At 42.8% G+C, this 22,589-nt stretch overlaps 1 protein-coding gene across 2 annotated transcripts in view; it reads left to right on the plus strand.

The window, feature by feature from the left end:
* Nucleotides 1–2,956, plus strand: part of SLC30A8 (solute carrier family 30 member 8) — a 32,848-nt gene extending 29,892 nt beyond the window's left edge. Inside the window, exons 7-8 of one of the 2 annotated variants that reach the window (XM_066372495.1) lie at nt 692–826; nt 2,163–2,956. In XM_066372495.1, the coding sequence (XP_066228592.1) occupies nt 692–826; nt 2,163–2,308 (281 nt within the window). In that variant the 3' untranslated portion in view covers nt 2,309–2,956. The remainder of the gene's footprint in view (nt 1–691; nt 827–2,162) is intronic. The other variant, XM_066372496.1, reaches the window with a different exon arrangement.
* Nucleotides 2,957–22,589: the final 19,633 nt, after the last annotated feature.

Below are 22,589 nucleotides of genomic sequence, written 5' to 3' on the forward strand. Positions count from 1 at the left end.
TGAATAATAAAAAGCTATTATACCATTAGGATCACCTACTAACACAGCTCACTGAAGTGACCTGTTGGGTAACGACATCTGTATAGCAATACAGTTTACAAAGGGCAGTTGTCCTGGCTGGATGGCTCACTTGGCTGGAGCATTGTCTTGCAATGCAGAGGTGACTGGTTCAGTCCTTGGCTGGGACACATACAGAAACAGATTAACAAAGGGCAGTTATTTTCTGATATGCTCCTCACAGAACCCTGTGAACTACCTATGGTTCTCATCACCCTTATTTTATTACAACTGATGCTAAAAATCAGAGAAGCTCCAAGATTTGGGTAAATTCAAAATAGCTGTAGCCAGAATGCTAACACAGGGTCATCCGATACCAAATCCCACATTATTTCATCTTGCTTCCAGAGTGTATCCAAAGCACAATTGGTTTAATAAGACATCTTGCAAATGAATGATGTTCACTGCTGTTGATTATTGCACAGTAAAATCTGTAAATATATATTTTGGGAACCTTTGAGTGATGGTAAACCCTTGCAGTTGGTGAATCTGGTTTGGAGGCATTTGAGATAAGAAACCATAAATGGAGAGGGCACAAGTGGATCTTCAGGTGAGAACTCCGCAGTGCCAATTAGCCATCTCCATGAGCTATAATCAGGTGAATAACAATAGCCCCCCCCTTTCCTTCCGTCAGGTGTGCCAAAGACCCTGACCTACAACGGAGTGAAAGAGCTCATCTTAGCGGTGGACGGGGTGGTGTCTGTGCACAGCCTGCACATCTGGTCTCTAACAACGAACCAGGTGATTCTCTCCGCGCACGTGGCTGCAGGTCAGTAAGTTTTATAGACACCCAGGACAAAACTCAATCCTTGTTTTATAAAGTCAGTAATCTCCCTCCTCTTCGTAGAGCTGCCCTTAGTGTCTGTTGCCTGTCAAACAACTGTGAAGTGGTTTGTATGACCAAGGGCTTTTGAAAACTATCTCCCTTGTCAATGTTGTCACGGCAACAATGATCTGATACCATCATCCCTTCAGGCTGACCAAGAAGGGTAGAAAGTAGAATAAAGGGGTAAAATGCCATCCAAACTTCAAGACCTTAGACTATGAAAATTAGACTTCACCTGTTTGACTTGATACCCAGTTAGTTAAACAATAGGAATTATTTCAACAATAAACCTTCATTGAGTATTTCCTGAGCATAAGATGCTTTGCCTATCACTGAACATAGAAACATGAAAAACACACAGGTTCCATCCTTAAGGTTCTAACAATCTAAAAAACATGCTAGTAAAAGTTAATGATTTTTTTTTACTAGATTGTTAGAAACTCTGTAACCATGTGAGATGATTCTTAGGATGTTAGGTTTATTCTAAAAACTACTTTCTCAAGTAGAAGCTGATTTTGTCCATGATATGTCCCGGGGCTGAGAAACTGGGCAGTGGGAGGCGTCTCACTGCCTCGGGAGACAGCTCAGGCCAAGTATGATACATTAGGCTGCTAAAAAATAACTCAAAAGTTACTTAGAGGCAAGGTACAAGGACACCGGTGACAGTCATTTGAGGACTTTGCTTTCTCAGACATCTTCATCTTTGCTGAGAGGCTCAGATATGGCTACTGGGAATTTACAGCATCCACTACACCAACATTTTATTGCAAATGGAAGACTCTAGTAATCAGGTTACTGTGGAGGGAACTTTACAGCCTCCTGTTACCTTTGGGGACAAAGGAAAGATGGAGTGAGGGCTGCTGTTCTAAGAAAGGTCTGTGGGGAGCTCTAAATGCTTCCTGCCTCCTGTCACTAGCCTTGATGTCGATTCTGATTAGATAGAAGGGCTGCAACCCAGAGGTCCCTGGGGACCGGTGAGCAAGGCTGTATGAGAAGTACCAGTTCTGTGTTGGCTTATTTGCCCTTCTATACTCGGCTCCTAGGAGTGCTAGACCCCAGAGAGAACTGGCAGAGAGCTCCCAGGGTGATGGAGTACTTTGCTGTGCTAGGATTCCTCCCCTGCCTGGTCTGTGTGGATGTAGCTGATTGTTGGAGCCAACCGGGCTCCTTCTGCGTGCTTGGCCTGTGCCCTACCCCACAAAGCACTTGAAGCTGAAGATTGAACAGTCGCCTGTGTGTGTGCAATCAATGGCAGTCTTACTGTGGTTTCTTCTAACAGCAGCCAGCCGAGACAGCCAGGGCGTTCGGAGGCAGATCGCTGAAGCCCTCAGCAGCAGCTTTCCTGTGCATTCACTCACCATTCAGATGGAATCTCCAGGCGACCAGGACCCCGACTGCCTTTTCTGTGAAGACCCCCGGGACTAGTTTAGTTACACCCTCAGCTTCCCGAGTTTGATAGGTCACTACATTGAGGCCCTGCAGTTTCTGGAACATAAGAAAAAAGGAACCAGAGGAAGAAGTTTGAGAAATTGAGGATACAGTACACTGCACAATTTATACTTCTTTATTTAGCTCCATCCACTGTGAATGAGACACAGTTAGAGTCACCGATCAATTGGATTATCAACCCATCGGTGGCTGTGTTCAATTTCAGCAATGTATGTGTAGGTCATTCCTGACAGGGGCTGAAATAACAGCTGTTTGGAACTATAAGCAATACAAAGTTTGTTGCCCTGCAGTAGCACAGCCCAGGGGTGAGTGGGTAAAGATGACCTCAAAAAAGTCTAGTCAGGAATCTGTGGCAAGGAAAAGAGTCACATAAACGTCCCCACACCTGAGAAGCGAAACTAAGAAGAGCCAAGTCAGAGGTAAAAGAGAGTCGGGAGGCCAGACACCCCATAAGAACTTGACTTTCCCACCAAGTCGTAATGTGATTTAGGGTAATTCTTTTGAATCCCCGTCAATCAACATCACTATTCACTGAATGGGATAAAAATGTCCTCTCTCCTTCTTGCTTACAAGTTATGTTGTAAGTTGTCTGAAACTATTGAATTATATTTTACTTGTCTGTATAAAAACCTTGGACAAATTAAAAAATCATGAAATTACTGCTTTCTGAGTGTTTATGGTATGACCTATCAATAAAAGAGGATGAGGTGACAGAGAGAGAGGCAGAGTATTTACCCCAAGTCCCATGGAAAAGAATTTAGCCAAAGAACTAAGTTAAAAACTCCCAGGACTTTGATAATATTGTTGGAGCACTGACTACCGTCCAAGTGCTACTGTAGTGAACTATTTTATCACATCACTTCATTCTAATAATAACTTTGAGAAGTTGTGGCTCATACCATCATTGTACAGATAAGGACATAAGGCTCAGGCAGGTGAAGTAACTTAAGCATGTCATTTATTCATTCATTCAAAAATCTTTTTTTGAGGCAGACGATGGACTGAACATTGGTGAACCCAGCTGATATGGCCTCTGCCTTCATTAAGTTCTTTCCCTTTTGTAGGGGAAACAGGCATTACACTAATAAACACCACCAGGAGTGTAATGCAAATAGTGACAAGGGAGAGGTAATGGGAGAAGAGAGGCTGCTTTCGTTTGGGGAGGTCAGTAGAGAGCCCCTCCGAGGAAAGAGCTTCTAAGCAGAGAGCTGAACAGAAAAGCAGGCAACAAGCAAATGAACCGTAGGAGGAAGCTAGCTCCTGAAGAAGCAAGGTCATGACCGGAAACCCTGGAGAAGGAGCTTGGTGAGTCTGTGCAGCTGAGGGAGGACCTTGTGGCTGGAGGGCACTAAGTGAGGGGGTGAATTAAAGGGCCTGAAACAGGAGAGATAAACAAGGCCAAGTTGGAAAGTCGCTGATGCCCAGATCTGTTTTATCCAAAATCTTACCTGTGCTTTATCTTTGAACACTTTCATTTATTTGGCTGTTTCTTTTTTCCTTTTTCAATTATAGTCTACATTCACTATTCCACTGTCTTAGTTTCAGATGGACAGTATTGTGGTTAGACAATCATGTACATTACAGAGTGGTTCCCCCCCCCCAATATTTTAAGTACCCACCTGGCCCCATACAGAGTTATTACAATCTTTTTCAGTAATCTGTACCGACAATGAGCAATTATTTCAGAATTGCATGTACAAGACAAGTCTATGCCCTTCCATGTTCTTTAAAAAGAATGGAATGAGAAATTTGCTGAGTGAAGCAATGACTGTGCCTTCTGAATGGACCCCATCCTAGGGACCTAAACATGCACTATCTCTACGCGATCTGGCAAAGGCAAGAGGAGCCCTAGACCCACCGAGATGGTTGTGGGTGGACCTGCCAGAAGACCTGGCCCCCAGAGAGCCAGTGCCAGTGGGGATATGAAAGGCAGGCGTGGGTGATGTGGTAGGAATGGCGACTCCGTGTCAGAGAAGAGAACGTGATTGAGAGGGAAGGAGAAACCATGGCTTCTATCCCTTTCTGCTTCCTCCTAGAACTAGGACCTGGAGCTGGTACTCAATTTCTCCGAGCTTCAAATTCCCCATGGAAAAATGGGGATGATATTTCCCCCCAGGGCTTTGTTAGACTAGCATGAGATAATACATGGACAAGGACAGTTTCTGTGTGGGATAAAAACGAGGGCTCAATTAATGTTCATTTCAGTCCAGGGTCTCTCAGCCTCAGCACTGTTGATATTTTGTTCCGGGTCACTTTGTGGTGGAGGGCTGGGGTGTGAAGACTTGGGGCTTGAGTTGGCTGTCTCTCAATAAGAAGCCAGCGGGGTGGGAAGGAAATTAAGGCTGCACCCTTCTTTGCAGGTTCACCTTTGCTCACTTTCCAAGGGGGCAGGGGCGTTTAATAAGACTTGTCGGAAACTAGGACATTGTTTGGGTTGTATTTTCCCCTGAGACAGTGTTACTGTGCCTTACAGCGGGGCATGTGCTCTCAGTACCTTCTTGCCCCTGTGATAAGTGGACCAATGTGGAGTGCGTCTCCTTGCTCCGGGCCCAGCACACTCTCTTCTTTCCTCTTCCAGCTCCTCTGAGCACAGAGCAGAGTGGGTCAGTTGACCACCGCCTTCTCCACAGAGCCGACCGACCACCCATCCCCCATCTCTTCCTCTGACTCCCTCCTGCACAGGGAGGACTGAACGTCCTGCTCTCAAGATTTAGATTTACACTTGATCTTAGCCAAAAGGCCGAGAAGCGATAAGATTTAGATTTAAATAGTGGAAGAGGAATGGATGGCTCACTTCAGCCTCTACCCCAAGCAATATGGTCTAAACCACCAAGCGTTTCCTGGGTCACTGGATCTTGACTCAGGTATTAGTGATGCGATACTTCAGCTCGTATTCTGCTACATATTTTTCTTTTTATGGTGACTTCTCTTCTCTGTGGACAGGCAGCAAGGCCAGATTCTCTCATTCTGAACGCCTGATCATTTCATACTATCTTATTATCATCTAAACTTCAGTCCTTACCTCCAACAAGGAGGAGTAGCTGTTAGGACATCATAAGTTTCATTTTGCGTATGTTATCTACTGTGTAAATGTCCATGGGGCCATTGGAAATTTGCTCCTAGACCTTGGAATAGATAACTTCTCGGGATTTTTTTTTTCTAGTCTGAATTTGGACATGAGTATGAATGTACAGAGAGTCCTTTTACAACCGACTAATCTTTATTTCCTGGTGACATTTTGGCGATGAATCCCTTCTACCTTTAATTTCTTACTTGTTTATTGCAAAACTTCATACAATTACTGTTCAAGAGAACACATTTCCATCTCAGATAACTGCCTTCAAGATCTTCAGAGATCTTTAAGATAGGCCTGCAAAAGCATCTGAGTTGACCTGGCAAGCTGGTGCCACTTGTAATTTAAATATTCCCCTCCAAAGAGACATAAGGCACATGTGAGTGATTCATTCAGCCCTCGTGCATGATGTGAGCACCTGCTGTGTGCTGGCCATTGCCCCTGGTGTTGGAGCTATAAAAAGAAATCAGGCCCACTGAGTGCTTCTATGTCCTGACTGTAAGTCAACGTCACCTGTAGAGAGGAAAATAAAATAAAGATGTGCAGGTCTATACCCTGGAAATCCTGAGCCAATGGGTCTGGTTTGGAACGTGAACTTCTGTTGTTTTTTTTTTAAAAAAAAACATCCTGAGAGATGATTCTAAAAAACAGCCAGAATCTAAAAGAACCTTAAACAAAGGAGGTCATGGCCCTGGCCGGTTGGCTTAGTGGTAGAGTGTCGGCCTGGCGTGCAGAAGTCCTGGGTTCGATTCCCGGCAAGGGCACACAGGAGAAGTGCCCATCTGCTTCTCCACCCTCTCCCTCTCCTTCCTCTCTGTCTCTCTCTTCCCCTCCCGCAGCCAAGGCTCCATTGGAGCAAAGATGGCCCGGGCGCTGGGGATGGCTCCTTGGCCTCTGCCCCAGGCGCTAGAGTGGCTCTGGTTGTGACAGAGCGATGCCCCGGAGGGGCAGAGCATCGCTCCCTGGTGGGCAGAGCGTCGCCCCCTGGTGGGCGTGCCAGGCGGATCCCGGTTGGGCGCATGCGGGAGTCTGACTGTCTCTCCCGTTTCCAGCTTCAGAGAAATACAAAAAAAAAACAAACAAAAAAAACAAAGGAGGTCATAGACAAAGGATTCAGACACACAGCCAGAGGCTTACAATCACATCTTAGGTTGCAATGGTGTGGATGGGGGCATAAAGGGAGCACAGGACTGCACAGGACTGCAGTGTGGGCATGGCCATTGAGAGGCTCCGTGTCATCAGGTGACAGCCTCGCTCGACTCTGTACTGTATATGGAGGTTCTCCAGGTGGATAACGAAAAGGGCATGATAGGTAAAAAGATTATGTGCAAGGCACGCTTATGTCTGTTAGATTTTAATTTAAAAAGCAGAATATAAGTGGCAAAAGAAATTTTAAGCTCTGTGATCTTTAAATCTACATAACTTTTGCTACTTTATCGTCATTAATATGGAAGAGAAGAAGAGTCATGTCTTCGATGGTTTTCATGTCATTGTCAGCACCTCGCAGCATGCTAGAAGCCCAGCAAGCATTAGTAATTGTTGAGGCAGTGACTCTGGGACGATACGTGGGCCTTGTCATTATTTTTCATTTGCATTTGTATTTTTCTGGAATTCTGAGGACCAAGAAAACATTGACTTTGACTGAGGAGGTCACATCTGTGCCATCTCTGCGAATCAATCAGCGCCGCTGCAATCGCTGCTCGGCATCTGCTGCCAGCTCGCCCAGCTCCGTGGAGACAAATAGACTCGTCCACCACCTCCGTAAACACTGAGAACTAGGCGACCAGAATTAGAGCCTCTCACATTGCCAATGTCTCCTGCTTCAGATGGCGCTCAAAACCGAAAGGACAGTTCACACCAAACATTTCTCCTGTCTCAAGGGCCACTGAGTGGTTTTGCTTTTTCATATTTTGTGCAGGACAGAGAGCCCTAAAGGCCAGATGACCTTGCCAACACACCTGTTCTTGTGTAATTCTTTGCTGCTGTCTTTTTGAAATCATCTCTATCTTTGATTTCACGTCAGAAAGGCACGGCATGCCAGGTGCCCATAGGAAGGGGGATTTGTACGTCAACCAAAGGAACTGGTCCGAGCTCTGTTCCTGCTGTTTCCCTGAGATTTTACTTCTGTAGCTGGCTGGACTGAAAACGCCGGACAGTAGTTGTTTTTGTGACAGAACACGAGGCGATCGGCAATGGGGATGTTAAAACGGATATAAGATGGAAGAACAGGTGCCCTCAGGGGATTTTTGGTGCCGGACTTCAGTTTTGAAGGTTGTCCTTCCTTGGCAGGGTCAGAAGTGCAGGCCACTGAAGTCACCGGAGGAGCGTAGTAGGATTCTTTACCTCACGGCATTGTATGCTCTCCGGCCAACAAAATATAATGCTTTTTCATGTCTTTCAAAGCAACACGCTTTGTTCTTCAGAGTACTGAAATCAACCAACGTCACCGCCACCCTCCTCCTCAGTACGCTTCTCTGTCATCCAGCACCCAATCAACATTTATCTCGGGCTCGGCGGTGATGTGAGGGCCCATAAAAGAAATTGATGCGTTCCATATGTTTGGTTACAGATGGGAATGGCAACATTGAAGGACGTGAGGGAGAGAAGGCTTGTACTTTGCACATCAGTTCAGCGGTTGCATCGCCTGAGTTTGAATCTCAGCTCTGCAACCTTGAGCTAGTTCCTCAAACGCTCTGTCCTTCTGTCAGCGGAACCTCTCTCTTCGGAGGCATGAGAATTCAATACGTTAGGGATACTTAGAGAGGTTGGACTCGCGCACTACAAGTAGTTAGCACTTGGTAAATGTTAACTATTATTTGTTATTATTATAAACCAGGTGAGTGTGCATGTCTGTGGGGCACAAACACAGAGACTTACAGAATCCAAACTTCTAAAAGGTTTTGAGTCATCAACCTAACTCTCATAAAAATAGTGGGAAAATTACCGGTGAGCATTAAATAGCCCTTTCTGGCCCGTGCAGCCGCTGAGGCTTGCTGAGATAGGGGCAGGCATCCCTGAGAGGATTCCCTAGGGAGGGAGTCACGGCTTCATTAAAATAGCCGGGTCCCTCTCTGACACGCTCCGGCCAATTCTACTTTTATCTCTGAAATAAAAGCCGAATTAGTTCCTCAAAGCGCGTTAACCAAGGGTGACTGTCCAGTTCAATGAAGGCAGAGCCATCGAGCTTCCGGAATTCTGCCCCCGTGTCTGTGAAACATCACTTCCTCGTTCCCTCTCCTTCAGAGTCTAAATTGTCATCACGTATTTGTATCACTTACTGATATCTGTTAAACAGTGTTGCACAGCCAGCAAAGCCCTTTAGCTCTCGGGGGTCAAACAAATAAATAAGTAAAAGGGTCCCTGAGTATCTGCGTTTGATAGCTGGTCAGAGAGTGTGGCTCAGCCCATTCCCACCCATAGAAGGAAGAGCCCGGGAAAAGCTGCAAAGACACAGGCCTCGTTTTCTGCAATTAGCTTTAAAGCATCCCCAGGAAATGACTTTCTCGGCGCATCCCCCCCGCATTCCCGGTTTTGGATCACGGGCAATCTGTTTAAGTGACTAATTACAAAGATCATGAAAGGCAGCGAGCAAATGTGGCGTTCGAAGGCCCACCTCCCAGGTTTTACAAGTCCTGTTTGGCATGTCAGTGATCAAACCACTCTGCAGTCCAGTGCAGGCGGATGTTAAAAAAAAAAAAAAAAGGTAACCATATGTCATTCGTTCCCCAACTTTCAGATTTCACACTTAACGTTTGTCATTCTGTTACTGGACACCTGTTTGAAATTATTTTAAAATGTTAAAGTGTGTTGTTGAAAACGAAATCAGGAAACAGGGTTTTGGGTTGAGTTGTCTTTTTTTTACCACTAAGATGATGACAGAAAGTGTTTCTTATGACACCAATTAAGACTTTAATGAGACTACTCTAATCTGCTCTCAAGGTTTTCCTGGAGGGAAGAACTCATTGGGGGAGCAGATTGGTTCAAGAGAGATCAAAGGTGATTGAAGGATCAGGGGCACTTTTGAAGTCATCCTGGTTATAGGTATGAAACCCCACTGGGGACAGAAGATGGTGGTCAGAGACAGTGGAAGCCCTTGCCAGTTGTAAAAGACAGACAAACAAGTGCGTCTTCAGCCGTAAAGGCCAACAGCGATGAGAAATGTCAAACTGAACTGCACCCCTTTCAGGTGGGTCCGCCAAGCCCTGGGAGCCATGCAGCAATGTAATTGCCCTATATTTCCTTTCTTCAAAGCGGTGCCCATTTGCACAACACATAAGAGTCCCATTTGCAGCCGTGAAAACCATGTGCAGAACCCAATGCTACTGTCAAATGTTGTTTCCCAGGTCTGCAGGGTTTAAGTGTTTCGGGCTGTCACAGAAGAGGAGACAGCGCCAGTTGTCCTGAAGACATTGGTAGCCACGCTGAGTTAGTTTGTACGATAGACTCAGAGTCAGATCTGACTTCGGAGTCTTGTTTAAAGTCCAGCCGCATTCTCCAAATGAGAATCAGTAGAACTTCATAAAGTAATACCCTGTTTGTTTTCCATCTGCTCCACTATGTTTCTCAGAGATGAGTAGGGCATTTTATGTGGCATATATATGGGTTTTATTAACAAGAATTTCTGTTACTGTCCCATTTTTCACTTCAAAATTTTTCTGATATAGCAGAAGTCCACAATCAGAAGAGTGTGAGTACTCAGTATTGACATTTCCTTAGAGCAGTACTTTCTATGAATAATTAATGGCCCAGAAAGATGAAGCCTCTCTTTCTGGTTTCCCCTTTTTTGTACAGTTCAGCACCTTGTATGAATTTGGGCAGAGGAAGCACAGTTCAGATTTTCTTGGCTCAGTAAGCTCTGAATTAAGAAACCCAAAGTAGATCTTTTTTTCCCTTCAGTCTCCTATCATTTATAAACATAAAACCATGGAGAAGATTTTTTAGGGTCTTCGATTACATCATATTTAATGCTAATAAAAAAGGAAAAAAAATCAAGTAACACAATTAAAAAATGAGCAAAGGAGCTGAATAGACATTTCTCAAAAGAAGACATGCAAATATCCAATAGGTATATGAAAGAATATTCAATTTCTCTAATCATCAAGGAAATGCAAACCAAAACCAAATGAGAACCACCTCACACCTTGTAAAATGATTATTATCAAAAGACAAAAGATGGCAAATGTTGGTAAAGATGTGGAGAAAAGGGAATCCTTATATACTATTGGTGGGAATGTAAAGTGGTAGAGTCATTTTAAAAAGCAATATGAAGGAGGTTCCTCAAAGAACTAAAAATAGAACCACTATATTGTCCAACTTTCCCACTTCTAAATATATGTCCAAAGGAAATGAAGATAGGTTCTCAAAGAGACATCCGCACTCCCATATTCACAGAAGCATTACTCACAGTATCCAAGACATGACAGCAAACTTAATGTCCACCAACAAATAAATGGATAGAGAAAATGTGGTATAGATATACAATGGAATGTTATTCAACCATGAGAAAAATAAATGCCCCTTCTTATTTACCTTTGAACAATAACACCTAGCATGTGGACTAGCACAGAATAGTATTCAATAAATTACCTTATCTGGAGTAATATATACTTGTCTAGCAGACCTTAATAGCTCTTAGTAAGATAGTGAGGCATTTTAAGTCTTCTGTATGTTTCATTGTAAACACTCAATACTTCTTTTTAATTCTAGTTCAGATTTACTCAGACCCTGGTTCTAATCCAAGACATATTTCTAGCTGCACTACAAAGCAGACTGAAGTTTCTCACAATAAAATGGGGATGATTATGTCTACATCACAAAGACATTATAATGATTAAATAACTAATGTGATACTGTCAGCCCCGTGGCTTGCATATACCATGGACTAAGAAGATAAAAGGTTTCATTGTCTCTGAAATAGCTTTTAAAACATGAACTTGTGTACCACACTGGCGGTACCACAGAAGGCACGAATCTTTGATTTAGAAAGAAAGACGAATGAACTTATTTGAAGACTTAAAGGATCAAAATATGCCAAGAAAAATTAGATCCATTCTATCGACTATACAGCTATTTAAAGAAATTGATAGAAATAAATAGAAAGTGGAAAAGATAGAAGGGAAAAAGTAGTTTAAAAATGGAGCGGGCAGTTGTGATGCAAACTGGTGGAGCCTGACAACATCTGGAGAGTGTTTGTAGCAAACTCCATTGAGACAGTGCATCTAAAACGCTCAGCATAGTGTCTGGTGTACAGGGCATTATCCCAGGTAATGGGATAAGTGTAAGTTCCTTTCCCGTTGTGTACAGAAATAGAATCAACTGGGAAAGTAATGGCATGGGATGGAGAATGAGCTAGGGTAGAGAGAAGGCTAGGAGGTTGGGGATAAGAGGGTAAAACACTCACATGTGTCACATACCCTGGATGAAGGATAGTGACGTACCATGACAGAAGTGTAATAACAAATGACATCTTAGCAAAGTCAAATAGAAATTGGGATATTTTAAATACTGATGGACATGTCAGTCAGAATTTAAGTGATACTGAAACTGCCTTTGCTTTTTCATTTACCTGTTTATTAAATGAGCATTTACTGGTACCCTAACATGTGCCAGGTCTTGTGGTAGACATGGGGATTCAGGGGTGATGACAACACTCACCTTCTCGTGACAGTAAGGTCCTGGAAGGTAAACACATAGAGACCTAAAGAAGACATCTTCAGAGAGTGGCAAGTGGTAAAAAAAAAAAAATGAAACCAGATGATACAGTAATGACAGGTGTGGGAGTCAGGGAGGCAGTTATGAGCAGATGACATTTGGACTGAGCCCGAATGCCAGGAAGAAGCCAGCGGTGCAAAGTGGTGGAGGAAACGGGGCCGGCATGTGCCTGGGCCCGAGGTAAGAAGAACTTGGCACGTTTAAGGGAAAGAAGAGAAGTCGGTGTCCTTGAGCTTAGTAAGCAAGGCTGAGGAAGATGGACACGCTGGGCTGCAGTGGGTGTAGCCCTGTCAGCCATGGGAAGGGCGCGGGCTTTGAGTAAATGCATGATCTCCGTGGATAGATGCTTAGCAAGCTGCAATTGTGTAGGCTTTATTATTTTGGCAAAACACATTTTCAAATGAGTTTGTCAAAGGTTTATCGAGTCCCTTAAAATCCTTTGAAAAGAAATGCTTATTTTTTCAATACACACACACACACACACACACACACACACACACACATGCACACATACACACGGACACACGGACACACACACAAAGCAAAGCATGACACCTGGAGAAATATTCCCCACCTTCCGTGTCGGGAGAATCGTCGTGCGGGGGTGGGACATTGAAAGGACTAGTCATCCCATCTCCCCGCTCCTGAGAGGCAGCTCTCCTCTGGAGCCTTTCAGCTCACATCTCCAACATTTAAATATGATTATAATAAAATAATATAATAAACCATGCTTGGTTCTCATTCTATTCCCTCCCTCCCTCCCTTCATCACTCATTCCCTTCATTTCTCCCTCCCTCCTTTCCTCCCTGCCTTCCTTTTTTCCTTTCCTTCCTTCCCTCCTTTCCCATTCTTCTTCTTCTTCTTCTTCTTCTTCTTCTTCTTCTTCTTCTTCTTCTTCTTCTTCTTCTTCTTCTTCTTCTTCTTCTTCTTCTTCTTCTTCTTCTTCTTCTTCTTCTTCTTCTTCTTCTTCTGCTTCTTCTGCTTCTTCTTCTGCTTCTTCTTCTGCTTCTTCTTCTTCTGCTTTTGGCTTTTAAGGCATGGCTTCCTCCTCTGGGTCTGCAGGGGTTGCCCTTTCTTTCATGTGGACCCCAAGGAAAAGCCATGGTACCCAGACAATCCCTACCACTGACTTCAAGGCTCATATCCTGTCCACACCTGATCTGGAACATTCTTGTCCCAGAGATGAAATTTTAGTTTATTAATCAAGTGCTTAGTTACAATGCTTATTTGCAATACTTGTTGCCTTCTTAAAAATTAAATTCTGAAAATATGCATAACACACAGGGAAAAAACTAGACTTCTCAGTTGGGTCATCTGATTTGATTTTGTTTTCCAGGTTTATCTATTATCACTTCCCTAAGTCTCCTATACTTATAACACACCAAGTGTCTCATCTGTTTACAAGTAGGTCGTACTGATCCATAGCTGATTTCTACCTGAAATACCCTCTCTTCCTCATTAAAAGCTCACATTCTACAAACTTCCCAGGGATGTAATGTACAGCATAGTGACTATAGTTGAAAATAGTGTATTGTATTTTTAAAAGCTGCCAAGATAGTATATCTATTTTTTTTTTTTTTTTTTTTTTTTTTTTTTTTTTTTTTTTTTTTTTTTTTTTTTTTTTAGTGACTGAGAGAGAGAGAGAGAGGGACAGACAGGAACAGACAGGAAGGAAGGAAGGGAAATGAGAAGCATCAACTCATAGCTGCTGCAACTCATAGTTGTTTATTGATTGCTTTCTCATATGTGCCTTGACTGGGAAGCTCCAGTTGAGCCAGTGACCCCTTGCTCAAGCCAGTGACCTTTGGTTCAAGCTGGTGATCTTGGACCTCAAGCCAGTGACCATGGTGTCATGCCTATGATCCCATGCTCAAGCCAGTGATCCACACTCAAGCTGGTGAACCCATGCTCAAGCCAGTGACCTTGGGATTTCGAACCTGGGTCCTCAGTATCCCAGGCCGACACTCTATTCACTATGCCACCACCTGGGCAGGCCAAGAGAGTATCTCTTAAAAGTTCTCATCACAAGAAAAGAAATTTGTAATTATGTGAGATGATGGATCTTAACTAAACTTATCAAATGACTATGCTATTTATATACCATAAACTTATGCACTATGACAATTATATCTCAAGAAAACTGAAAGAAAACAAACACAAACTCCTAGTCATCTCCAGGGCCCTTCCAATGACTCTTTAAGCTTCTCTAACTTTCCTCCCTCAGAAGAGTTAGTGTCTCCATCTCCTTTGCTTTGTAGGTACTTGTCACATTCCACAAAAAGTTATTTATATTTTTCCAATTTGACTCTGAGTCCTTAGAAAGCAGTAGTCTTTATCTTATTGAGCTTTTTACCCTCTCTCGGAACCCGTCCTTGTATGTAGCATCTAAGTCATCACGGGATGGTTTGTTGACTGAATAATTATGGAATACATCAACTTTGAAGATATTGATGTGATAGATCCCTGGTTGAGCCCTTGAGGAAGCGGAGCCACTGGGATTAGCTGGGAGGAAATGTAGCAGGACTGGCAGCAACAGGACCAATTCTATCACCGTAAACGAGTCCCAGCCGATGCTGGAGATCGGTCTCCCCACAAGTAAGACGCGACTAAGAAGCTTGACCCTCCACCATTGCATTGTTATGAAGATGAAATGGGACAGCAGAGTCAAAAGTGCTTTGGGCCTGACCAGGCGGTGGCGCAGTGGATAGAGCGTCGAACTGGGATGCGGAGGACTTAGGTTTGAGATCCCGATGTCTCCAGCTTGAGCATGGGCTCATCTGGTTTGAGCAAAGCTCACCAGCTTGGACCCAAGGTTGCTGGCTCGAGCAAGGGGTTACTCAGTCTGCTGAAGGCCCATGGTCAAGGCACATATGAGAAAGCAATCAATGAACAACTAAGGTGTTGCAATGAAAAACTGATGATTGATGCTTCTCGTCTCTCTCCGTTCCTGTCTGTCTGTCCCCATCTATCCCTCTCTCTGACTCTCTCTCTGTCCCAGTAAAAAAAAAAAAAAAAGAATGCTCTGGAAACTTTAAACCATTATATAATTGGCCATTATATAAATCATTATATAATTATATTGATTATAACATCATTATATATTATTATTACTAACTGCACATATTACTGCTTGGCACTATATTGTAGAAATTGTACAATATAGATTTATCTCTTTCCATAGGAAAATAGCTGCCCCTCCTCTCCAACCTCCAACATATCTAAGACACACACACTCATATACACTGTGCTCATCTGACTTGTGGAGAATCACTTATTGAAGTCTTGTAGGATTACTTGACTGTGACGTCGCAAATACAAATCCATGGAAGCCGAGAAAGAATTCTTCTGCTAGTAACTGTTAAATTTAGGTTAGCAAACATGGACTGAGCAGTTTTTATATGCCTGGCACTTTCTGGGAAACTCAAGGTCATTCAATGAAAAAGGGAGGCAAAGGGTCTGATCTCATGTTTCCCCCAGCCCTGTAAGCCAACTTTCTAATACGGGGTTTTAATAGAAAGGGCTGTTTAACTTGTTGTGTGAATGTGGACACAGTTAGACTTCCCTGAGTACCTTTCACCTGACTGAGGCCTAATGAAGTCAAGAAAGCAGGACACACTTTGTGACTTAGTATAGCGTCCTGTCACTGACATGTCGGAGGAGACAGCTTCGGAACTAATGTTAAGTTGGAATTCCGGACACGCTTGGCCTTCAGACAACTTTAGGAGGGTTGAAAGTTAAAGAATGGGTGTTCTAGAAAATACAAGTGGGTCAAAAAAACTTGCCCACTCCTTTGACAAGAAAGAGAACCTGGCATCTAGTCCAGAAGTACTATTGCGGCGGCAGAGGCTCTTAAGGGTTTGGCAGTGATGTTTATTCAAATTTGGGTTTTGCTGTATTATAGGGGCAAGTCTCTGTTTTCTAGTGGATTGATCCAGTTGACAAGAATGAGACAAGGCAGAAGAAAAGTCAGCAGCCTGATAAAGGTGGTCTCTTATACATCACAAGCTTCTTTAGGAGGAATTAGCATCTTATGCAGAATGCTTGGAGAATTTTAATGTTCAGTTGATTAGAAGCCAAATATCTTGGTTGAGTTGGAGGCCCACAGGTTTCCTGAGAGCCCGGATTGCACTGGTCCAGATGGTCTTTGTTGGCTGTTCTCAGCCATATAGCCTGCCAGCTCCGTGCTCCCAGCTCAGGAGAGGCTGCCCCCACCTCCTTCTGTGCCTCACAAATCCTTCCCCGTCCCCACGCTCAGTGAATATTAAATAATTAAAATCACCATAACAGCCTGAACTTGGCATCTCCCTTCCAAAGTCTTGGACAGGAGACAGGAGATACTGAACTGACTGCTGGAGGGAAAGAACAGGGTCCAACCTTTCCCTCATTACAAATGGTAATCACAATAGTGATGTATTATTGATATAATATCAATGATGATAGTGCCTGGCACGGTGGCAGGTACTGGATGAGAAATTAAATACTTCTCCTTATTTAACCCTCAGTGAAACTTCTTGATGTATAGATGATAACCTCCACCCTACAGATGGGGAACAGCTCAGAGTTTAACGGACTTGCCCAAAGCTAACGTATGATAGCACTAAGATGCAAAACCGAGTTGGAGTCATTCTGAAGCACAGGCTCTAACACTCTCTATGCCTCCCCTGGCTCAATTCTCATCACGGCTATTTGAATAACATAAAAGATGACTTGAGGGTCAAAAGGGGGCCTTCTGGTCCCTTATCTGGCACCAAGGGGGCAACGTTGCTCAGTTGTTGCAGAAGACGAAGTGATGAAATGGGCCTGGAGTGGGCAGCCTAGAAGCCAAGAAAGTAAATTGATGCTGTTCTTTTTCAATCTGTCTCCTGAACCCACTACCCTGAGGAGCAGTGAGAATTTTGCCTCATGTGGGAAAGCTAATGATAATAATGGTGAGGATGATGGCAACAGGGCATCAGAGAAAATTTCCCCAGCTGTTAAATAACAGTCAAAATATTATTAAGGTTCATTAGCTTTCGACTTGTAAATGCACCCACACACGCTATGTCCTGAAAACACTGAGTGTCCTGAGAAATTTGTTAGCGTTGAATATGCCTCAATTTATTCTACTTAAAGAATGGGGAAGTTGAATTTTATGTACATATGTCTATACACATATGTATGTGTATAAATATGTATAAAAATTATAGTGGGATGGCTAGAAAATTGTGTTTGTATTGTGACTATATTACTTAAAAAGTAAACTTTCTAGAGCAATCACTTTCAACAGCTTAAAATGCTTAATTAAAATACACCTACATAACTATAGAGTTCTACATCTATAGTCTGAATTTCCCATATACGAGCCTACACAAAGTGAAATTTAATAATTAGCTTTTGTACCACATTCCCCTTGATTCAGGAACTGGGTGGGACGGAGTTTTATCTGGAATTTCAGAAAAGACATATTTGCATTGGAGCATGACTATCACCGCTCTATTGCACAGACCCTTTGGGGGAAAGAAAAGCTGAACTCTTTCCATACTTTCTGGCTATCATTAAAGGTTGGCTGTAGTTGCTAAATGATTCACAACCACCCAAGGGCCCAAGGTCTGGGTCTGACCTTATGCATCTCACATGAAAATCATTAGACTGTGATACCAGGGGCAGAATGCGGGATGGGTGGGCAGGTGAGAGGGGGAAACTCTAAGTGAAGATCTTATGATTAACTCAAGCCTTGCTGTAAGGCAGGAGATACAGGAAAGGTGCATGACTGCTTAATGGAAGTGGCTGAACTATGGGCCACCCCCCATTTTTGGAGCGCTTCTTAAAAGCACGATGTCTTAGAGGTACAGAAAGTACTTCTGCCAGCAATGTCCACATTTGTCAAAAGGCCCCCTCTGGCTGCATGTGACCAAGGCAGATAGATGACCAGTGATTTCTTCTTGAAAGCTTAGCCCACCCTTAGTCACTCACACGAACAGTATGTTAGAACATGAACGGACGTGACTGGTGTATGGGACACATTCACCCATTTGCTCTCCTCTGAGTCACAAAGCTCATCATGAGAGGCCACATGACCTCTGGCTTCTGGGGCCAGCTCAGCCTTCTTCTGGTTGTCTGGCATCAGTGATTGACATTTTCTAAGGCTGAGCTTCCTCAATTATGCAGCCGGTAGGGTAGACAAGTTAACATAGCTCGAGTGCTTAGAATTCCTGACTGGTCATCATTATGCCACACTCCAGCTTCAAATCTTTCATGCGACTTCTCCATGTCCTTAGAATAAAGTCTGAAATACAAACTCTGCCTGACAGTGTCTTAAGTGACATATCTCCCCAGCCTCCTCTGCCAGCGCTCTCTTTCCCTCCGTTCTCCCTACCACCACATTTCCGTTCATCAGAAGTGCCAGCTTTCTTCCTCAGAGATTTTGCAAATTCTATTCCTCTGCCTGGAAGCTTTCTACCTTCTTTCTTATAGAATAAGGGCCGCGTTCTCATTCAAGTCTTGATTTAAATGATACACAATGGGGCCTGCTTTAGGCCTCCTATATTGGACTCCCACAGCATTCTGAACTTCTTTGTAGCACGAACCACATTTATAATTAAACATAGATTTCTGTAGTTTAAAATGTTTGTTCCTACCACTTTATATTGACCATAACTATATGCCAGTGATTGACAGGGTATCTGACATTTAGTAGAGGCATTGAGAAACACTGGCTGAATAAATGAATAAATGTAAGTCTACCATGGACTGTGGTTGGTACCTTGTGCTCCAAAATAATAAATATATTTATAGTTCTCAATCAATAGGGGCCTGATATTACAAGTCTTTGGAAAAGTTTTGAAGGTTCTAAATAGGTTTTTGGCTAGATTTTGGTGACGGTTAGTTACATGGCTGTGCAGCTATTTGTATGTTCATCAAAACCCAATAAAGTATTGTTTCTTAAGTCCACTATAATACTTCTAATATTCTTCTAATTAAAGAAGTAAAAACATGTTTTTAAGTAGATTTCAATGACTATTTACGTACCTATCTCCCCACTCAATTCTATAGTCTCCAAAGTCAGAAGCTAGTGGCTAAAACACCTTGGATCTAACATAAAGCATGCAGAAATTATTTAATTAAAATAATTTTAAAAGATTGGCTATTCTGTGTTCTACACAGCCACCTGTCCTGTGAACAACAAATATGCACTATGGCAAATGCATGTAAAATAAGTATGAAATCAGCCAGAAGATGACACTTCAGGGTGTTATTACTACAACTATCTGCTTGCTGATAATGCCATGAATGTAGCACCTGACCTCTCTTTGCCACATTCTTGCTAACCAGCTACACCCACTGTTCCCTGTTACTTTGTTCTGCTCCTTTGCCCTAGTAGTTGTCCAGTACTTTCCGCTCTGAGTCAGCCCATGTCAAGTTGTCACAGACTCCACTCAAAGTGTCTTTCTGCCAAGCGGGATCTAAGCTGCTTCAAGTTCTCTGCGACCAGTGTGCTGTTGGTTCCCTACGAGCCACGGCTCGAACATCTGTAGGTAAAACCACCAATAATCTTGGGCCAGTGGTTTCAGCTTAGCAACTAAACAACATGATTTTAGTCTCTCTAGCAACAACATAGAGAAGTAGTTAGGAACATGAACTTTGGAGTCAGATGGACTTGGTTCAATTCTGCCTCTGCCATATGTTAGCTGTATGGTTTAGAAAAATATGAAGCAGGGCCTGACCTGAGGTGGTTCAGTGGATAAAGCATCGACCTGGAACACGAGGTCACCAGTCCAAAACCCTGGGCTTGCTTGGTCAAGGCACAAATGGGAGTTGATGCTTCTTGCTCCTCCCCCACCTCTCTCTCTCTCCTATCCAAAATGGATAAATAAAATCTAAAATATATATATTTAGAGCCGTTTCTTCATCTTTTTTAAAGAACTATCTTATAGGCTGTCAAATGGATGCAGTAAAACAATGTATATAAATTAACCAACACACAAAGCAGAGAGGGTTAGACGTGGCATAAAGAATTTGCTGGAAATGAAGATGATTAAATACTAGCACAGACAGCCACAAGGAATAGTGAATTGTCCTCCCTGGAGATCTTTTAAAATAGGACAGTTAGCCATCTGTCTGAGATAGTTTAAGTACAGTCCTGCCTTGGAGGTAGGAAAGTCATGAGATGATCCCCTCACCGATCACATTGGAGGTTCTGAAATCACACCTGGAGTTATCTTACAGAGTGGAATGACGAGTTTTTGTGTGCCTGACACAGTACCCAGCACAGAGCGGGCCTTGCAAATGACTTGGTGGATGACAAGTAAATGACTGATAACTGGAAAAATAAAAGAATTCAGGTGTTGACAAGTGAGAAATGAAGTCAAAATATGTGAAGTTAAAAAATTAACAATAGGAGACCTGAAGATGGCAGTGGAGTAGGCAGACGCACAGACTCCCAGCTCACACCACCGAACTGGATTATAAACTAATTTGTGAACAATCAGCGTGAAAAACCAAATCTGGACTACAAGAACAGCTTTCAAAAATCAAGGAGCAAAGAAGAAGCCACAACAAACCTGGTAGAGAGCGCCTGAATCTCCCCTGCTTACAGGAACGGGTGGGGGTGAGGCTGGGCTCTCAATTCCAAGAAAAAGAGCAGTAAATACTGCTCACAGCCACTTACCTGGTGACCAGGGAATGAGGTGTGTTGAAAGGGCCCGCTTGTCTTCCAAAAAGAGAAAGAGAGAGACGGATGGTGAGTGGGAGAGGAATATAGGTGATGACATAAAAAGCTGACTCATTCAGTGCTGGAGGCAGCCATAACTGGGGAAGGGGCTGATCCTTCCACAAAGCAAAATACACAAGTACTTCCAGGTCACAGAGATACAGACATCTCTCCAGCTCCAATCAGCGCAACAAGACACATCTGAAAACAAGAAGTGGGGAGAAGGGGCAGTAAATCAGGTCTCCATGGAGATCTGAGATACACCTCCCCCTACTGAAACTGAGAAAGCAACCCGCCCCCAGAGAGATTAACTGGCAGAAGAGGAATTCAGAGCCTCAGGTCACATCCACCTCATTCCTGGATACAGTTTCAAATAAGCCCCCTGCTGAGATCAGCAAACAAGACAATCACCTGTTAAGAAAACAAACAAATCAAGACTTCAAAGCGGCCCAAATCCTAAAGTGGATTACAAATAATAGCTGATGCCAACCCAAGAAGACTTAGAAACAACACAAGTAAAAACTAGAGGCAGACAACACCAAGCCTAGACTCAACCAGCTCTACAAAGAAAACACCCTGGGTAGGCACAATCAGAAGACAAAGAAGCGCAATCCAAATGAAACCACAAGAGAAACCTTCAGGAGATGAACTGAGTGATATGGAAATAATCAAACTTCCGGATGCGGAGTTTAAAATAATGATTGTAAGGATGCTTAGGGATCTTAGAACAACAATGGATGGTCATCACAAACACTTAAATAAAGAAATAGCAAGTATAAAAAAGGATATTGAAATATTAAAAAAGAATCAGTCGGAGATGACAAATACAATATCAGAAATGAAGACCACAGTGGAAGGAATTAAAAACAGGATGGATACAGCTGAGGATCGAATCAGTGAGTTGGAGGACAACTGGAATGAGGGCATGAAAGCAGAGAAGAAAAAAGAAAAGAGACTCAAAAAGTCTGAGGAAACTCTTAAAGAGCTCTGTGACAACATAAAGAGAAATAACATCTGCATCATAGGGGTTCCTGAAGAAGAAGAGAAAGAACAAGGGATAGAGGCTTTGTTCAACCATATCATAGCTGAAAATTTCCCTAAATTAATGCAGGAGAAACTCTCACAAATTCAAGAAGCACAGAGAACTCCACTAAAAAGAAACCCAAAGAAACCTACACCAAGACACATCATAATTAAAATACCAAAGCTAAGTGATAAAGAGAAAATATTAAAAGCTGTGAGAGAAAAAAAGGCTATTACCTACAAAGGAGCTCCCATAAGGATGACATCAGACTTCTCAACAGAAACACTTGAAGCCATAAAGGAATGGCAAGAAATATTAAAAGTAATGCAGAACAAGAACCTACAACCAAGACTACTTTATCCAGCAAGGCTATCATTTAAAATTGAAGGAGAAATAAAAAGTTTCCCAGACAAAAAAAAACTCAAGGAATTCATTACAACCAAACCAATGCTGCAGGAAATGTTAAGGGGTATGGTGTAAACAGATCAAAGTGGGAAAAGAATATAGCAAAAGAGGAAAACAGCTTTAAAGAATAAAATGGCAATAAACAACTACATGTCAATAATAACCCTAAATGTAAATGGATTAAATGATCCAATCAAAAGACATAGGGTAGCTGCATGGATAAGAAAACAGGACCTGTACATATGCTGTCTATAAGAGACACACCTTAGAACAAAAGATGCACATAGGTTGAAGGTAAAAGGATGGAAAAAAACATTTCATGGAAATGGAAATGAAAATAAAGCTGGGGTAGCAA

This window comes from Saccopteryx leptura, chromosome 3 (genome assembly GCF_036850995.1).
Source record: "Saccopteryx leptura isolate mSacLep1 chromosome 3, mSacLep1_pri_phased_curated, whole genome shotgun sequence".
In the NCBI taxonomy this organism is placed as follows: domain Eukaryota; kingdom Metazoa; phylum Chordata; class Mammalia; order Chiroptera; family Emballonuridae; genus Saccopteryx; species Saccopteryx leptura.